Source organism: Salvelinus namaycush, chromosome 10 (genome assembly GCF_016432855.1).
Source record: "Salvelinus namaycush isolate Seneca chromosome 10, SaNama_1.0, whole genome shotgun sequence".
NCBI classification, from domain to species: domain Eukaryota; kingdom Metazoa; phylum Chordata; class Actinopteri; order Salmoniformes; family Salmonidae; genus Salvelinus; species Salvelinus namaycush.
Window position 1 is genome coordinate 49,597,218 of NC_052316.1, and position 19,586 is coordinate 49,616,803.

At 45.7% G+C, this 19,586-nt stretch overlaps 1 protein-coding gene across 1 annotated transcript in view; it reads right to left on the bottom strand.

Moving 5' to 3' along the window:
* The window catches only part of LOC120054383 (protein Shroom2-like), a 157,242-nt gene that overhangs the window by 32,141 nt on the left and 105,515 nt on the right, over positions 1–19,586 (bottom strand). Inside the window, exon 7 of the mRNA XM_039001795.1 lies at positions 14,721–15,404. Coding sequence (XP_038857723.1) covers positions 14,721–15,404 — 684 coding nt within the window. The remainder of the gene's footprint in view (positions 1–14,720; positions 15,405–19,586) is intronic.

Sequence of the window (19,586 nt, forward strand, 5' to 3'; positions counted from 1 at the left end):
AAAATGGAGGGACGATCAGAGTCCTCCATCTTATTATCTAGTGACTGTACATAGTCAGTAAAGCGAAGGAAAAATGTTTGGAAAGGGCACGATCCAGTTCCGTCCATCTTATTATCTAGTGACTGTACATAGCCAGTAAAAGAGGGACGCATCAGAGGTCCTCCATCTTATTATCTAGGGACTGTACATTAGCACAGTAGAATGGCGGACGATCAGAGGTCCTCCATCTTATTATCTAGTGACTGTACATTAGTCAGTAGAATGAGGGACGCTCAAGAGTCCTCCATCTTATTATCTAGTGACTGTACTTAGCCAGTAAAATGAGGGACGATCAGAGGTTCTCCGTCTTATGATCTAGTGACTGTCTTAACCAGTAGAATGGAGGGACGACAGAGCCTCCGTCTTATTACTAGTGACTGTACATTAGCCAGTAGAATGGAGGACGATCAGAGGTCCTCCGTCTTATTATTAAGTGACTGTACATAGCCATAGAATGGAGGGACGGTCGAGGTCCTCCATTATATTTCTAGTGACTGTACATTAGCCAGTAGAATGGAGGGACGATCGGAGGTCCTCCATGCTTATTACAAGTGACTGTACATTAGTCAGTAGAATGGAGGGACGTCAGAGGTCCTCCATCGTATTATCTAGTGACTGTACATTAGTCAGTAGAATGGAGGGAGCGATCAGGATCCTCCATCTTATTATCTAGGACGTACATTAGCCAGTAGAATGGAGGGACGATCAGAGGTCCTCCGTCTTATTATCTAGTGACTGTACAGAGCAGTAAAATGGAGGACTATCAGAGGTCCTCCATCTTATTATCTAGTGACTGTACATTAGTCAGTAGAATGGAGGACGATCAGAGTCCTCCATCTTATTATCTAGTGACTGTACATAGCCAGTAACTGGAGGACAATCAGAGGTTCCTCCATCTTATTATCTAGTGACTGTACATAGCCAGTAGAATGAGGGATGATCAGATGTCCCTCCATCTTATTATCTAGTACTGTACATTAACCAGTAAAATGGAGGGACGATCAGAGGTCCTCCATCTTGTTATCTAAGTGACTGGACATTAGCCAGTAGAATGGAGGAACGATCGAAGGTCCTCCATCTTATTATCTAGTGACTGTCACATAGTTCAGAAATGGAGGGACGACAGAGGTCCTCCATGCTTATTATCTAGTGATGTACATTAGCCAGTAAAATTGAGGGACGATACAGAGGTTCTCCGTCTTATATCTAGTGACTGTACATTAACCATAGAATGGAGGGACGATCAAGGTCCTCCGTCTTATTATCCTGGACTGTACATTAGCCAGTAGAATGGAGGGACGATCAGAGGTCCTCCATCTTATTATCTAGTGACTGTACATTAGCCAGTAGAATGGAGGGACGATCGGAGGTCATCAATCTTATTATCTAGTGACTGTACATTAGCCAGTAGAATGGAGGGAAGAGATGGCCGGTTTTCCCTTTACCTTAATCTCACCAGGATCCCCCCTCTCTTGCCTCTGTAATGCCGGCGTTAGCCTCTTGGGTAGCCTGAAAACTGGGTCAGAATTACAGATATAGACATGGGCAGTAGAGTCAAAGTTGAAGCCGAAATTGGGGGATGTAACTGCCAATCTGATGTTCAAAAGATATTGTTGGTTAAAAGAGATGGTAGCAGATACATTTTGTGAAAATAAGTTAAAGAACGCCTAAAGAATCACAAAATAGCAAAGCTGGGTCGGAGCTTGCAAAAAGCCAGCCATCCAGTACAACGCCATCTTACATGTCAAAGAGGTTCCATTATATGTATTGTTTTGATGAGATGAAACCAGAGAAAATGCATCAGTTCTGCAGGGGTCCCTCTCCTTTTCTGTGTCTTCAGTCTACAATGAAACAGGCCTAAAAGCCCTTCATAGTGTAGGCTAGGTCTGCAGACAGACAGACGTTGTTTGTTGTTGGTCAGACCAGCCTGAATCCTACAGTGAGGATTGAGTGTTTTTTAGTCAGACCAGCCTGAATCCTGCAGTGATGATGGTGTATCCTGTCCAACATCAGCTCCTACTTGACTCAGACACCACTCATCTATTTTAGAAGTCCACTTGATGCACACTGTTTTTCAAGGGAGGGAGGCCTGAGAATATTCTTGTTGTATGATTTTTGATGCTACTGGATAATCTAGTCATTTTAATGTATTTATACTGCATAGAAACAACATTATAACATACATCACTGGAATACAAAACATTAATACAGACAAAAGACTTTTGAAACTCTTGAGGTTTCAATACCCTACACAGTAAATACAATGGAACCAGTGTCTACAGATGGTATTCTACTTGTTTGTTGACAAGATAGCTAATTCAGAACCACCATAAAACCCGTAACAGTTCCGTATCACTGTTCACCTGAAGGAAAACAGCAGTTAAGATGAAAACAGGTGTAATGAATGCAAGCATTGTCTGAGAGGCGTAGCCGGCCTCTGTGTCAGCTCAGACAGAGAGAGAGAGAGAGATGGGTGGAGAAAGAGAGAGAGAGAGAGAGAGAGAGAGAGAGAGATGCCCTGAGAAGAATGAATGGTGATATTTTACAGTGGCTCTGAGAAGGAGAAGATGGTGACTTAGTGCTGGTCTCTGTGTATCTCTAAGGTCAGGTCCAGCCCTCGGGGCTGCTGTCTCCGGTCGCTCATCCATCAAGGGGAAATTGAATCGTTCCCCCCCTGCCAGCACGCCAAAGAGTCCAACCAATATTTTGACCCCAACATCTGGCTGATCATACTGAAAATCACAGATGACGGATCCTAATATGGGCCACAGATTTATCTCCTGCCACGGCTGTCTAGGTGGCCCTCTCTCTCTCTGTCTCCCTCTCTCTCTCTCTCTGTCTCCCTCTCTCTGTCTCACTCTCTCTACAATACATTTTTATGTGTCATATGCACCAAATACAACAGGTGTAGACTTTACTGTGAAATGCTTGTTTACGAGCCCTTTCCAACGATGCAGAGTACAAAAAGTATATACAAGTAACACAAGAGGAATTAAATACACAAGAATGGAGCTATATACAGGTTTGTACCAGATCAATGTGGAGCTATATACAGGGAATAACCATGTCAATGTGACATAACAGGGAGTACCAGATCAATGTGAGCTATATACAGGAAGTACCAGATCAAGTGTGGAAGCTATATTACAGGAAGTACCAGGTCAAATGTGGAGCTATAACAGGAGTACCAGAATCAATGTGGAGCTATATACAGGGATCGTTCCGAATCAAGTGTGAGCTTTTACAGGAGTACCAGGTCAATGTAGCGAGTATACAGGGAGTACCAGATCAATGTGGGTCTATACAGGATATCCAGATCAATGTGGAGCTATAGACACGGAAGTACCAGATCAATGTGGAACTATATACAGGAAGTACCAGATCAATGTGGAGCTATATACAGAAGTACCAGATCAATGTGGAGCTATAGACAGGAAGTACCGAATCAATGTGAGCTATATACAGGAAGTACCAGCAATGTGGAGCTATACCAGGAAGTACCAGAATCAATTGTGGAGCTATATACAGGGAGTACCAGACATTGTGGACTATATACGGAGTACCATACCATCAATGTGTAGCTATAAGACCAGGAGTTACCAGTACCAGATCAATGTGGACTATATCAGAAGTACCAGTCAATAGTGGCTATTCAGGATACAGTACCAATCAATGTGGACTATATACGAAGTACCACCAGTCATGTGAGCTTATATACAGGAAGTACCTTGATCAATTGTAGCTATATACAGGAAGTACCAGTACCGATCAATGGGAGCTCTATACTACAGTTCGTAGCCACGTAGACTCATTGTGGAGCTTAACGGGAGTACAGTCCAATCAATGTGGAGCTATTACAGAAGTACCAGGTCAAAGTGGGAGCTATATACAGGAAGTAACCAGATCAATGTGGAAGCTATATACATGAAGTACCAGTACCAGATCAACGTGGAGCTACTATACGGAGGACAGTACCAATCATGTGGAGCTAGTATACAGGAAATGTACCAGTACCAGCTATCAATGTGGCGCTATATACAGGGAGTACCAGACAAGGTGGAGTTATTACTCGGAAGTACCAGTACCAGTCAATTGAGCTATATACAGGAAGTACCAGATCATGTGGACTATATACAGGAATACCAGTACCAATATCAATGGGGAGCTATAACGGAAGTACCAGTACCAGATCAATGTGGTCTATTACGGGAGTACAGACCAATGTGGATGTTCTATATACACATACCAGTACCAGATCATGTGGAGCTATATACAGTAAGTACCAGACTCATGTGGAGCTATATACAGAAGTACCAGTTACCAATAATGTGGAGCTATTACAATGGGTACCAATCAATGGGAGCTATATACGGCAGTACCAGATTAATGGTGGAGCTATTATACGGGAAGTACCAGATCAAATGTGGAGCTATATACATGAACGTACCAGATCAATGTTAGCTATATACAGGAAGTACAATTAATGGGAGCGTATATACAGGAATACCAGATCAATGTGAGCATTACAGGAACTTACAGTACAGATCATGTGAGCCTAGATACAGGAAGTACAGATCAATGTGGAGCTTAGACAGGAAGTACCAGATCAATGTGGAGCTATATACAGGAAGTACCAGATCAATGTGGATGCTATATACAGGGAGTACCAGTACCAGATCAATGTGGACTATATACAGGAGTACCAGATCAATGTGGAGCTATATACAGGAAGTACCAGATCAATGTGGAGCTATATCACTGAGTACCAGTACCATATCAATGTGTTAGCTATATACAGGGAGTACCAGATCAAGCTGGAGCTAAACAGGAGACCAGATCATGTGGAGTTAATACAGGAAGTACCGTACCGATCAATGTGGACTATATACGGAGTACGATCAGTGGAGCTATACAGGGAGTACCTAGATCAATGTGGAGAGGTCAGGTATTGAGTAGATATGTACATGAAGGCAGGGAAAGTGACTAGACATCAGGAAGATAATAATAAGGTATTGAGGTAGATATGTACATGAAGGCAGGGTAAAGTTACATGCATCAGGATAGAAAATAATAAGTAATTTGAGGTAGATATGTACATGAAGCAGGGTAAGTGACTAGACATCAGGATAGATAATAATAAGGTATTTGAGGTAGATATGTACATGAAGGCAGGGTAAAGTGACTAGGCATCAGGATAGATAATAATAAGGTATTTGTAATATAATAATAATAATAATGAGAGTAAAATAAAGAACAGTGTAGCAACAGCAAATAATGAATGTGAAAGTGTGTGTGTTGTGTCAGAATGAGTGTGGGTGTGTGTGTGTGTGTGTTGTCGGAATGAGTGTGGGTGTGTGTGTGTGTGTTTTGTCGGAATGAGTGTGTGTGTGTCAGTATGAGTGTTTGTTATGTGTGTGTGTGTATGTGTGTGTTGTGTCGGAATGAGTGTGTGTGTGTGTACATGTGTGTACGTATGCGTGTGTGTGTCAGTATGAGTGTTTGTTATGTGTGTGTGTGTGTGTATGTAGTGTATGTTAATGTGTGTGAGTATCAGTGTAGTGTGTGTGTGTGTATAGTGTGTATCCAGTGCATTTTGAAAGTATTCAGACCCCTTCCCCTTTTCCACATATGTTACATTACAGCCTTATTATAAAATGGAATGGAATAAAGAAATAAAAATCCTTATCAATCTACAAACAATATCCCATAATGACAAAGCAAAAATAAAATCAGAAAATACACTGCTCAAAAAAATAAAGGGAACACTTAAACAACACAATGTAACTCCAAGTCAATCACACTTCTGTGAAATCAAACTGTCCACTTAGGAAGCAACACTGATTGACAATACCTTTCACATGCTGTGTGCAATGGAATAGACAAAAGGTGGAAATTATAGGCATTAGCAAGACACCCCCAAAAAGATGGTTTGCAGGTGTGACCACAGACCACTTCTCAGTTCCTATGCTTCCTGGCTGATGTTTTGGTCACTTTTGAATGCTGGCGGTGCTTCACTCTAGTGGTAGCATGAGACGAGTCTACAACCCACACAAGTGGCTCGGTAGTGCAGTTCATTCCAGGATGGCACATCAATGCGAGCTGTGGCAAAAAGGTTTGCTGTGTCTGTCAGCGTAGTGTCCGAGCATGAGCGCTACCAGGAGACAGGCCAGTATATCAGGAGACGTGGAGGGAGGCCGTAGGAGGGCAGCAACCCGCAGCAGGACCGCTACCTCCGCCTTTGTGCAAGGAGGTGCACTGCCAGAGCCCTGCAAAATGACCTCCACCCAGGCCCAATTGCATGTGTCAGCATATGGTCTCACAAGGGGTCTGAGGATCTCATTCGTACCTAATGCAGTCAGGCTACCTCTGGCGAGCACATGGAGGGCTGTGCGGCCCACAAAGAAATGCCACCCCACACCATGACTGACCCATCGCCAAACCGGTCATGCTGGAGGATGTTCGGGCAGCAGAACGTCTTCACGGCGTCTCCAGACTCTGTCACGTCTGTCCTGGCTCATGTGCTCAGTGTGAACCGCTTTCATCTGTGAAGAGCACGGCGCCAGTGGCGAATTGCCATCTTGGTGTTCTCTGGCAAATGCCAAACGTCCTGCACCGTGTTTGCTGTAAGCACAACCCCCACCTGTGGACGCGGGCCCTTCATACCACCCTCATGAGTCTGTTTCTGACCGTTTGAGCAGACACATGCACTTTTTGGCCTGCTGGAGGTCATTTTGCAGGGCTCTGGCAGTGCACCTCCTTGCACAAAGCGAGGTAGCGGTCCTGCTGCTGGGTTGTTGCCCTCCTACGGCCTCCTCCACGTCTCCTGATGTACTGCTGGCCTGTCTCCTGGTAGCGCCTCCATGCTCTGGACACTACCGTAGCACGACACAGCAACCTTTTTTGCCACAGTTCGCATGTGTGCCAATTGACCTGAGACTCTGCACTACCTGAGCCACTTGTGTGTGTTGTAGACTCCGTCTCATGCTACCACTAAGTGAGAGCCCGCCAGCTTCAAAAGTGACCAAAACATCACCAGAAGCATAGGAACTGAGAAGTGGTCTGTTGTCCCCACCTGCAGAATCACTCCTTTTTGGGGGTGTCTTGCTAATTGCCTATAATTTCCACTTTTGTCTATTCCATTTGCACAACAGCATGTGAAATTTATTGTCAATCAGTGTTGCTTCCTAAGTGGACAGTTTGATTTCACAGAAGTGTGATTGACTTGGAGTTACATTGTGTTGTTTAAGTGTTCCCTTTATTTTTTTGAGCAGTGTATATGAGACTCGAAATTGAGCTCATGTGCATTCGGTCTCCATTGATCATCCTTGAGATGTTTCTACAACTTCATTGGACTCCACCTGTGGTAAATTCAATTGAATGGACATGATATGGAAAGGCACACACCTGTCTATGTAAGGTACCACAGTTGACACTGCATGTCAGAGCAAAAACCAAGCTCGGATGAGCTGCAGAAAAACCAGATGTGGAGACTGAGGTTGGAGTTGGCTGAGTAGAACAGGGTAAACAGATCCTGAGGGGAATCCAAGGTAGTGGTGGTGAGTAAAATCTAGAGCAAGGTAGTTGGGTGGTGAGATGTGGAAAAGGAGGCAGGAGCCAGAGACAGAGTGGTAACTGCAATGAGAGGATAAACGATGTCAGGCAGGGAAACAGGCACAGCAGAGTAACAGGATCTTGAGTAATCATAAATGGTGAGCAACATGAACTGACTGAGCAGAGATTATGATCTGGCAGAGTGGTAGTGGCAGGACTGAGTATTTGTAGAGGTCTTGATTATGGAACGAGTTGCAGCTGGTAGGGATCTGCTCTGAATCCAGCACACCTGTCTCCAACCACACAATCACACAGAGAGAGAGAGAGAGTGTACTTCTGCAGGTCAAGAAGACATCGGATGAACACCAGAGAGTGTAGCAGGAGCAGATGTGACAATTTGGTCATGCAATGTTTGGCAAACTTTTCGACGTTTTATTTTAACATTTTTGTGTAGCTGAATAGCTCAATTGATTTTAAATGAATAACGACCACTTGCAGCATGTTGGGTCTGTCTTCACAGGCTTCACAGCATATCCCCCTCCTTTGGTCTGTCTTCACAGGCTTCACAGAATATATCCCCTTCTTTGGTCTGTCTTCGCAGGCTTCACAGAATATATCCCCTTCTTTGGTCTGTCAGCGCAGGCTTCACAGAATATATCCCCTTATTTGGTCTGTCTTCACAGGCTTCACAGAATATATCCCCTTCTTTGGTCTGTCTTCGCAGGCTTCACAGAATATATCCCCTTATTTGGTCTGTCTTCACAGGCTTCACAGCATATCCCTCTTTCTTTGGTCTGTCAGCGCAGGCTTCACAGAATATATCCCCTTCTTTGGTCTGTCTTCGCAGGCTTCACAGAATATATCCCCTTATTTGGTCTGTCTTCACAGGCTTCACAGCATATCCCTCTTTCTTTGGTCTGTCAGCGCAGGCTTCACAGAATATATCCCCTTCTTTGGTCTGTCTTCGCAGGCTTCACAGAATATATCCCCTTATTTGGTCTGTCTTCACAGGCTTCACAGCATATCCCTCTTTCTTTGGTCTGTCAGCGCAGGCTTCACAGAATATATCCCCTTCTTTGGTCTGTCTTCGCAGCATATCCCTCCTTCTTTGGTCTGTCTTCACAGCATATCCCTCCTTCTTTGGTCTGTCTTCACAGCATATCCCCCTTCTTTGGTCTGTCTTCACAGCATTTCCCCCATTCTTTGGTCTGTCTTCACAGCATATCCCTCCTTCTTTGGTCTGTCTTCACAGCATAACCCCCCTTCTTTGGTCTGTCTTCACAGCATATCCCCCTTCTTTGGTCTGTCTTCACAGCATATCCCCCTTCTTTGGTCTGTCTTCCAGCGATACCCCCCTCTTTGTCTGCTTCACAGCATTTCCCTCCTTCTTTGGTCTGTCTTCACAGCATATCCCCCCTTCTTTGGTCTGTCTTCACAGCATTTCCCCCATTCTTTGGCGTCTCTCACAGCATATCCCTCCTTCTTTGTCTTCTCAGCAGTTTCCCCTGTCTTTGGTCTAGCTTCACGCATATCCCCCTTCTTTGTCGTCTTCCACAGCATTCCCCCTTCTTTGGTCTGTTTCACAGCATATCCCTCCTCTTTGGTCTGTCTTCACAGCTTTCCCTCCTTCTTTGGTCTGTCTTCACAGCATTTCCCTCCTTCTTTGGTCTGTCTTCACAGCATATCCCTCCTTCTTTGGTCTGTCTTCACAGCATATCCCCCTTCTTTGGTCTGTCTTCACAGCATATCCCTCCTTCTTTGGTCTGTCTTCACAGCATTTCCCTCCTTCTTTGGTCTGTCTTCACAGCATATCCCCCTTCTTTGGTCTGTCTTCACAGCATTTCCCTCCTTCTTTGGTCTGTCTTCACAGCATTTCCCTCCTTCTTTGGTCTGTCTTCACAGCATATCCCCCTTCTTTGGTCTGTCTTCACAGCATATCCCCCTTCTTTGGTCTGTCTTCACAGCATTTCCCTCCCTTTGGCTGTCTTCACAGAGCATTCCCTCTTCTCTTGGTCTGTCTTCACAGCATTTCCCCCATTCTTTGGTCTGTCTTCACAGCATATCCCCCTTCTTTGGTCTGTCTTCACAGCATATCCTCCTTCTTTGGTCTGTCTTCACAGCATTTCCCCCTTCTTTGGTCTGTCTTCACAGCATTTCCCTCCTTCTTTGGTCTGTCTTCACAGCATATCCCCCTTCTTTGGTCTGTCTTCACAGCATATCCCCCTTCTTTGGTCTGTCTTCACAGCATTTCCCTCCTTCTTTGGTCTGTCTTCACAGCATTTCCTCCTTCTTTGGTCTGTCTCACAGCATTCCCCCACTTTGGTCTGTCTTCACAGATATCCTCCCTTCTTGGTCTTTCTTCACAGCATATCCTCCTCTTTTGTCTGTCTTCAAGCATTTCCCCCTTCTTTGTCTGTCTTCAACATTTCCCCTTCGTTGGTCGGTCTTCACAGCATTCCCCCTTCTTTGGTCTGTCTTCACGCATATCCCCCTTCTTTGGTCTGTCTTCACACATTCCTTCGTTGTCTGTCTTCACAGCATATCCCCCTCCTTCTTTGTCTGTCTTCACAGCATCCCCTCCTTCTTTGGTCTGTCTACACGCATTTCCCCCCTTCTTTGGTCTGTCTTCACAGCATATCCCTCCTTCTTGTCTTCTTCACAGCATTCCCCTTCTTTGGTCTGTTCTCACATCATATCCCCCTTCTTCTGGTCGGTCTTCACAGCATTTCCCTCCTTCTTTGGTCTGTCTTCACAGCATTTCCCCCCTTCTTTGGTCTGTCTTCACAGCATTTCCCCCTTCTTTGGTCGGCCACAGCATATCCTCTTCTTTCTTGGCTGTCTCTTCACAGCATCCCCCCTTCTTTGGTCGTCTCACGCATATCCCCCCTTCTTTGGTCTGTCTTCACAGCATATCCCCCTTCTTTGGTCTGTCTTCACAGCATTTCCCCCTTCTTTGGTCTGTCTTCACAGCAGTCCCCCCCTTCTTTGGTCTGTCTTCACAGCATTCCTCCTTCTTTGGTCTTTCTTCACAGCATATCCCTCTTTTCTTTTGGTCTGTCCTCGCAGCATATCCACCATCTCTTGGTCTGTTCTTCTACAGCTATTATCCCATTCCTCCCTTCTTTGTCTTGTCTTCACAGCATATCCCCCTTCTTTGGTCTGTCTTCACGCCATTTCCCCAGTGTCTTGGTCTGTCTTCACAGCATTTCCCCCTTCTTTGGTCTGCTCACAGCATATCCCCCTCTTTGGTGCTTCTTCACAGCATTTCCCCCATTCTTTGGTCTGTCTTCACAGCATTTCCCCCTTCTTTGGTCTGTCTTCACAGCATATCCCCCTTCTTTGGTCTGTCTTCACAGCATTTCCCCCATTCTTTGGTCTGTCTTCACAGCATTTCCCCCTTCTTTGGTCTGTCTTCACAGCATATCCCCCTTCTTTGGTCTGTCTTCACAGCATATCCCCCTTCTTGGTCTGTCTTTCACAGCTTTCCCCCTTCTTGTGCTGTCTTTCCACAGCATATCCCTCCCCTTCTGGGGTCTGTCTTCACAGCAATCCCTCCGTCTTGTGGTCTGTCTTCACAGCATTCCCCCCTTCTTGGTCTTTCTTCACAGCATTTCCCCCTTCTTTGGGCCGTCTCACAGCATTCTCCTCTTCTTTGCCGTGTTTCTCACAGCATATCCCCCCGTCTTTGGTCTGTCTTCACAGCCTAGATACCACCCTGTCTTTGTCTGTCCTTCACAGCGATTTCCTCCCCCTTCTTTGGTCTGTCTTCACAGCATTTCCCCCTTCTTTGGTCTGTCTTCACAGCATTTCCCCCTTCTTTGGTGTGTCTTCACAGCATAATGCATTAAAGTCTTTAATGTAATAGGAGAATCCAGTGGGTTCTGGTAGTCTTTAATGTAATAGGAGAATCAGTGGGTTCTGGGTAGTCTTTAATGACATAGGAGAATCCGTGGGTTCTGGTCGTCTTCTTATATAGAAATCGGGTTGTAGATAAGGGACCGCAGCAATCACAGTGGTGCTTCTGGGTTAGTCTTGAAGGTATTTTTAAGAAATCACGGTCAAGGAGCTAAGTAATACGGGAAACCGTGGGTTCTGGTAGTCTTTAAGTAATCATGGAAATCCATCGTGTTCTTGGAGTCTTTAATGTAATAGGAGAATCAGTGGGTTCTGGGTAGCAATCTTAATGTACTTCTAGGTAGAATCCCAGTGGGTTCCGTCGTCCTTTAATTTCGTAATGGAGAATCCAGTGGTTCTGGTAGTCTTTAATGCTAATAGGAGAATCCGTGGGTATCTGTGTAGTCTTTAATGTAATAGGAGAACCCGTGGGTCCTGGGTTAGTCTTACTGTAATAGGAGAGGATCCAGGGGTTCCGTAGTCTTTTAATCGTATCAGGAGAACCAGCTGGTCTGGGTAGTCTTTTATGTAATAGGAGCAATCCATGGTTCTGGAGTATGTCCTTTCATGAAATAGGAGAATCCTGGGTTTCTGTATGTGCTTAGTAATATTGATTCTATCCGCATTTGTATCGTATCATGTATAATGTTTTTGCTTGTTTGGTTCTTGTTATATGGAGCAAAAAGATTGTGATAAGTGTGTTTTCAACATACCTACTCCTCCGTTTGGTGATTATGTAACTCTTTGTGTATTTGTTTGTTTAGAGTCATTTTTTTGTTGTGGTTCAAATATGCAGATGGGCCAGCAGTCCCACTACTCCTATAGGCAGACAGCAGTTAACCACTGACACTAGAGGACAGACCTGCAGTAAAACCATCTACACTAGAGCAGACAGCAGTAACCACTACACTAGAGTAGACAGCAGTAACCACTACACTAGAGTAGACAGCAGTAACCACTACACTAGAGTAGACAGCAGTAACCACTACACTAGAGCAGACAGCAGTAACCACTACACTAGAGCAGACAGCAGACAGCACCGACAACTGACAGACAGCATACCACTACACTAGAGCAGATCAGCAGTAACCACGACACCTAGAGAGATCAGCTCTAACCCTCTACACTACGTCATTGTAGACAGCCATTCACCACAGAGCCAGAGCTGCCGTAGGGGCAGTAGGACATACAACAGTGTCGTCAACAGAGCTGCCGTAGGGGCAGTAGGACATACAACAGTGTCGTCAACAGAGCCTGAGGTGCCGTAGGGGCAGTAGCACATACAACAGTGTCGTCAACAGAGCTGCCGTAGGGGCAGTAGGACATACAACAGTGTCGTCAACAGAGCTGCCGTAGGGGCAGTAGGACATACAACAGTGTCGTCAACAGAGCCTGAGGTGCCGTAGGGGCAGTAGGACATACAACAGTGTCGTCAACAGAGCCTGAGGTGCCGTAGGGGCAGTAGCACATACAACAGTGTCGTCAACAGAGCCTGAGCTGCCGTAGGGGCAGTAGGACATACAACAGTGTCGTCAACAGAGCCTGAGCTGCCGTAGGGGCAGTAGGACATACAACAGTGTCGTCAACAGAGCCTGAGGTGCCGTAGGGGCAGTAGGACATACAACAGTGTCGTCAACAGAGCCTGAGGTGCCGTAGGGGCAGTAGCACATACAACAGTGTCGTCAACAGAGCTGCCGTAGGGGCAGTAGGACATACAACAGTGTCGTCAACAGAGCTGAGGTGCCGTAGGGGCAGTAGGACATACAACAGTGTCGTCAACAGAGCCTTGCCGTAGGGGCAGTAGGCACATACAACAGTGTCTTCACAGAGCTGCCGTAGGGCAGTAGACATACAACAGTGTCGTCAACAGAGCTGCCGTAGGGGCAGTAGCACATACAACAGTGTCGTCAACAGAGCCTGCCGTAGGGGCAGTAGGACATACAACAGTGTCGTCAACAGAGCTGCCGTAGGGGCAGTAGCACATACAACAGTGTCGTCAACAGAGCTGCCGTAGGGGCAGTAGCACATACAACAGTGTCGTCAACAGAGCTGCCGTAGGGGCAGTAGGACATACAACAGTGTCGTCAACAGAGCTGCCGTAAGGGCAGTAGCACATACAACAGTGTCGTCAACAGAGCTGCCGTAGGGGCAGTAGCACATACAACAGTGTCGTCAACAGAGCTGCCGTAGGGGCAGTAGGACATACAACAGTGTCTTCAACAGAGCTGCCGTAGGGGCAGTAGCACATACAACAGTGTCGTCAACAGAGCCTGAGCTGCCGTAGGGGCAGTAGGACATACAACAGTGTCGTCAACAGAGCTGCCGTAGGGGCAGTAGCACATACAACAGTGTCGTCAACAGAGCCTGAGCTGCCGTAGGGGAAGTAGCACATACAACAGTGTCGTCAACAGAGCCTGAGCTGCCGTAGGGGCAGTAGGACATACAACAGTGTCGTCAACAGAGCTGCCGTAGGGGCAGTAGGACATACAACAGTGTCGTCAACAGAGCTGCCGTAGGGGCAGTAGGACATACAACAGTGTCGTCAACAGAGCTGCCGTAGGGGCAGTAGCACATACAACAGTGTCGTCAACAGAGCCTGAGCTGCCGTAGGGGCAGTAGGACATACAACAGTGTCGTCAACAGAGCTGCCGTAGGGGCAGTAGGACATACAACAGTGTCGTCAACAGAGCTGCCGTAGGGGCAGTAGCACATACAACAGTGTCGTCAACAGAGCTGCCGTAGGGGCAGTAGGACATACAACAGTGTCGTCAACAGAGCTGCCGTAGGGGCAGTAGCACATACAACAGTGTCGTCAACAGAGGTGCCGTAGGGGCAGTAGGACATACAACAGTGTCGTCAACAGAGCTGCCGTAGGGGCAGTAGCACATACAACAGTGTCGTCAACAGAGCTGCCGTAGGGGCAGTAGCACATACAACAGTGTCGTCAACAGAGCTGCCGTAGGGGCAGTAGCACATACAACAGTGTCGTCTGCGTACAGATGAAAGTTACAGTTTTGTACAGATGCTGTTCATATAAGTAGTGAAAACAACTGGACCAAGAATCGAACCATGTGGGACACCTTTTGTTATGTCTAAAAACCCTGATTTAATGCCGTCAGTAAGTACACACTGTTCTGTCTTTTAAATAATTCTCAAACCAGTTACAAGCAGCCCGATAACACCAATGTCTATCTATCATAGTTCCAACTAGATCAGAGAGTGAAGTCTAATCTTACCTGTCGTTTTGGTCATAGTGCAGACAGACAGAGAGAGAGACAGGGTTGTCATGGTGCTGCTGGAGAGAGACAGGAGGCTTGTCTGTCAGCTGAGGAGGAGCAAACTGAGGAGAGGGAGAACGATGGCACTCCATACTGGGCAGGGCAGGAAGGGCTGGACCGGGATTGGATGGCACTACCTGGGGTACCGCCTCCTGCTCCCTCTCCACCAAACCTCTGCTCTGCTCAGAATCCCCCCTTGGGGAGTGGGAGGAGACCGGGGCGTGGGAGGCGGAAGCTCCGCCCTGAGAGCCAGACAGAGACTCCTGGGAGTGGGTGTTCTGTGAATGTCTTGAATGGTCTTGTCTGGGTGGGGGGATCGGACCCTTCCTCCTGGTACCAGACTGGAGCTGGGTATAAAGCTGGGGCATTGAGGTCTGGGGCTCGGTGTAGGACTCATCTGGGGGAGGGAGGTCAGTTTCCAGGGGCTGGTAAGAGATGGATGTGGGTCTGTGGTAGGCAGGGCAGGGGGCAGAAGTTACAGGGAGGGGGTCGTAGGGGGCAGCGGTGGATCTGATGTCAGGGCTCTCCTCGTTGGTCACGGGTGGAGGGGGTTCTGGGAAGTCTTTCAGCTCCAGAGGTTCCAGAGCCTTCTCTCTCTTCACTCTTCCTCTGAATTCTCCAACACGACATCTGTCAGACAACCTGGGAGAAAGCATAGTCAAACACTGTTCATATGACACAACACACACACACACACAGTATACATACACATAACAGAGAAAGTCATGTTGACACCAGCTAACTGAAGTAATGATGACTGTAACTAATAACTAGGACATGACAGGACACACTCCTCCTCCCTGCAAACTGTGGGCTGCCAGTCTGATGACATGTTTGTGTTCCCACAGCCCCGTCACAGAGGAGAATAAATTATCCTCCTACGCCACTCGGGTCCAGATCACTCTTGTTCTTTCAGATCTTTAACCCTTGGATGTCAAAGCCGATGGCTCAAGGCTGTGGGACAAAATGCTCCTGTGTGATGTCTGAGGGGGAAATGGGGGTCAGGCCTATAACAGACCTCTGGGAGATGGATAATATAGCAGCAGTCCCTGCTCCCAAAGGCTCTCTGAGGACATTCACAACCAAAACACTTCTACATATGTAGAGTATAAAGAGAGGATCAGTGTGTGTCACACTTCATGTTAACCATATGTAGCCTATTACAGTATACACACAGTGCATTCTGAAAGCATTTAGACCCCTTGACTTAACATTTTGTTACGTTACAGCCTTATTCTAAAATGTATGAAATAGTTCCCCCCCCCTCATCAATCTACACACAATACCCCATAATGACATCACAATACCCCATAATGACATCACAATACCCCATAATGACATCACAATACCCCATAATGACATCACAATACCCCATAATGACATCACAATACCCCATAATGACAAAGCAAAAAAAGGTCAAAACATTTTGGCAAATTTATATAAATCACATTTACATAAGTATTCAGACCCTTTACTCAGTACAAGCTTGGCAAATCTGTATTTGGCGAGTTTCTCCCATTCTTCTCTGCAGATCCTCTCAAGCTCTGTCAGGTTGGATGGGGAGAGTCGCTGCGCAGCTATTTCCACGTCTCTCCAGAGATGTTCGATCGGGTTCAAGTCCGGGATCTGGCTGGGCCTCTCAAGGACATTCAGAGACTTGTCCCGAAGCCACTCCTGCATTGTCTTGGCTGTGTGCTTAAGGTCATTGTCCTGTTGGAAGGTGAACCTTCGCCCCAGTCTGAGGTCCTGAGAGCTCTGCAGCAGGTTTTCATCAAGGATCTCTCTGTACTTTGCTCCGTTCATCTTTCCCTCGATCCTGACTAGTTTCCTAGTCCCTGAAAAACATCCCCACAGAATGATGCTGCCACCACCATGCTTCACCGTAGGGATGGTGCCAGGTTTCCTCCAGACATGACGCTTGGCATTCAGGCCAAATAGTTCAATCTTGGTTTCATCAGACCAGAGAATCTTGTTTCTCATGGCTGTTGTGCCTTTTACTGTGGCTTCCGTCTGGCTACTCTACCATAAAGGCCTGATTGGTTGATTCCTGCAGAGATGATTGTCCTTCTGGAAGGTTCTACCATCTCCAGAGAGGAACTCTGGAGCTCTGTCAGAGTGACCATCAGGTTCTTGGTCACCTCCCTGACCAAGGCCCTTCTCCCCCAATTATTGTGTGTAGATGAATGAGGAAAGGTTTTATTTAATCCATTTTAAAATAAGTCTGTAACGTAACAAAATGTGGAAAAAGTAAAGGGGTCTAAATACTTTCCGAATGTACTGTACATTGCACCTACCCAAAATCAAATAAAATGTTATTTGTCACATTCACCGAATACAACAGGTGTAGTAGACCTCACAGTGAAATGCTGAATACAACAGGTGTAGTAGACCTTACAGTGAAATGCTGAATACAACAGGTGTAGTAGACCTCACAGTGACATGCTGAATACAACAGGTGTAGTAGACCTCACAGTGAAATGCTGAATACAACAGGTGTAGTAGACCTTACAGTGAAATGCTGAATACAACAGGTGTAGTAGACCTTACAGTGAAATGCTGAATACAACAGGTGTAGTAGACCTCACAGTGAAATGCTGAATACAACAGGTGTAGTAGACCACACAGTGAAATGCTGAATACAACAGGTGTATTAGACCTCACAGTGAAATGCTGAATACAACAGGTGTAGTAGACCTCACAGTGAAATGCTGAATACAACAGGTGTAGTAGACCTCACAGTGAAATGCTGAATACAACAGGTGTAGTAGACCTCACAGTGAAATGCTGAATACAACAGGTGTAGTAGACCTCACAGTGAAATGCTGAATACAACAGGTGTAGTAGACCTTACAGTGACATGCTGAATACAACAGGTGTAGTAGACCTTACAGTGAAATGCTGAATACAACAGGTGTAGACCTTACAGTGAAATGCTGAATACAACAGGTGTAGTAGACCTCACAGTGAAATGCTGAATACAACAGGTGTAGTAGACCTCACAGTGAAATGCTGAATACAACAGGTGTAGTAGACCTCACAGTGAAATGCTGAATACAACAGGTGTAGTAGACCTCACAGTGAAATGCTGAATACAACAGGTGTAGTAGACCTCACAGTGAAATGCTGAATACAACAGGTGTAGTAGACCTCACAGTGAAATGCTGAATACAACAGGTGTAGTAGACCTCACAGTGAAATGCTGAATACAACAGGTGTAGTAGACCTTACAGTGAAATGCTGAATACAACAGGTGTAGTAGACCTCACAGTGAAATGCTGAATACAACAGGTGTAGTAGACCTTACAGTGAAATGCCCAATACAACAGGTGTAGTAGACCTTACAGTGAAATGCTGAATACAACAGGTGTAGTAGACCTTACAGTGAAATGCTGAATACAACAGGTGTAGACCTTACAGTGAAATGCTGAATACAACAGGTGTAGTAGACCTCACAGTGAAATGCTGAATACAACAGGTGTAGTAGACCTTACAGTGAAATGCTGAATACAACAGGTGTAGTAGACCTCACAGTGAAATGCTGAATACAACAGGTGTAGTAGACCTTACAGTGAAATGCTGAATACAACAGGTGTAGTAGACCTCACAGTGAAATGCTGAATACAACAGGTGTAGTAGACCTTACAGTGAAATGCTGAATACAACAGGTGTAGACCTTACAGTGAAATGCTGAATACAACAGGTGTAGTAGACCTCACAGTGAAATGCTGAATACAACAGGTGTAGTAGACCTTACAGTGAAATGCTGAATACAACAGGTGTAGTAGACCTCACAGTGAAATGCTGAATACAACAGGTGTAGTAGACCTTACAGTGAAATGCTGAATACAACAGGTGTAGTAGACCTCACAGTGAAATGCTGAATACAACAGGTGTAGTAGACCTTACAGTGAAATGCTGAATACAACAGGTGTAGTAGACCTCACAGTGAAATGCTGAATACAACAGGTGTAGTAGACCTCACAGTGAAATGCTGAATACAACAGGTGTAGTAGACCTCACAGTGAAATGCTGAATACAACAGGTGTAGACCTTACAGTGAAATGCTGAATACAACAGGTGTAGTAGACCTCACAGTGAAATGCTGAATACAACAGGTGTAGTAGACCTCACAGTGAAATGCTGAATACAACAGGTGTAGTAGACCTCACAGTGAAATGTTGAATACAACAGGTGTAGTAGACCTCACAGTGAAATGCTGAATACAACAGGTGTAGTAGACCTTACAGTGAAATGCTGAATACAACAGGTGTAGACCTTACAGTGAAATGCTGAATACAACAGGTGTAGTAGACCTCACAGTGAAATGCTGAATACAACAGGTGTAGTAGACCTCACAGTGAAATGCTGAATACAACAGGTGTAGTAGACCTCACAGTGAAATGCTGAATACAACAGGTGTAGTAGACCTCACAGTGAAATGCTGAATACAACAGGTGTAGTAGACCTTACAGTGAAATGCTGAATACAACAGGTGTAGTAGACCTCACAGTGAAATGCTGAATACAACAGGTGTAGTAGACCTTACAGTGAAATGCTGAATACAACAGGTGTAGTAGACCTCACAGTGAAATGCTGAATACAACAGGTGTAGTAGACCTTACAGTGAAATGCTGAATACAACAGGTGTAGGTAGACCTTACAGTGAAATGCTGAATACAACAGGTGTAGTAGACCTCACAGTGAAATGCTGAATACAACAGGTGTAGTAGACCTCACAGTGAAATGCTGAATACAACAGGTGTAGTAGACCTCACAGTGAAATGCTGAATACAACAGGTGTAGTAGACCTTACAGTGAAATGCT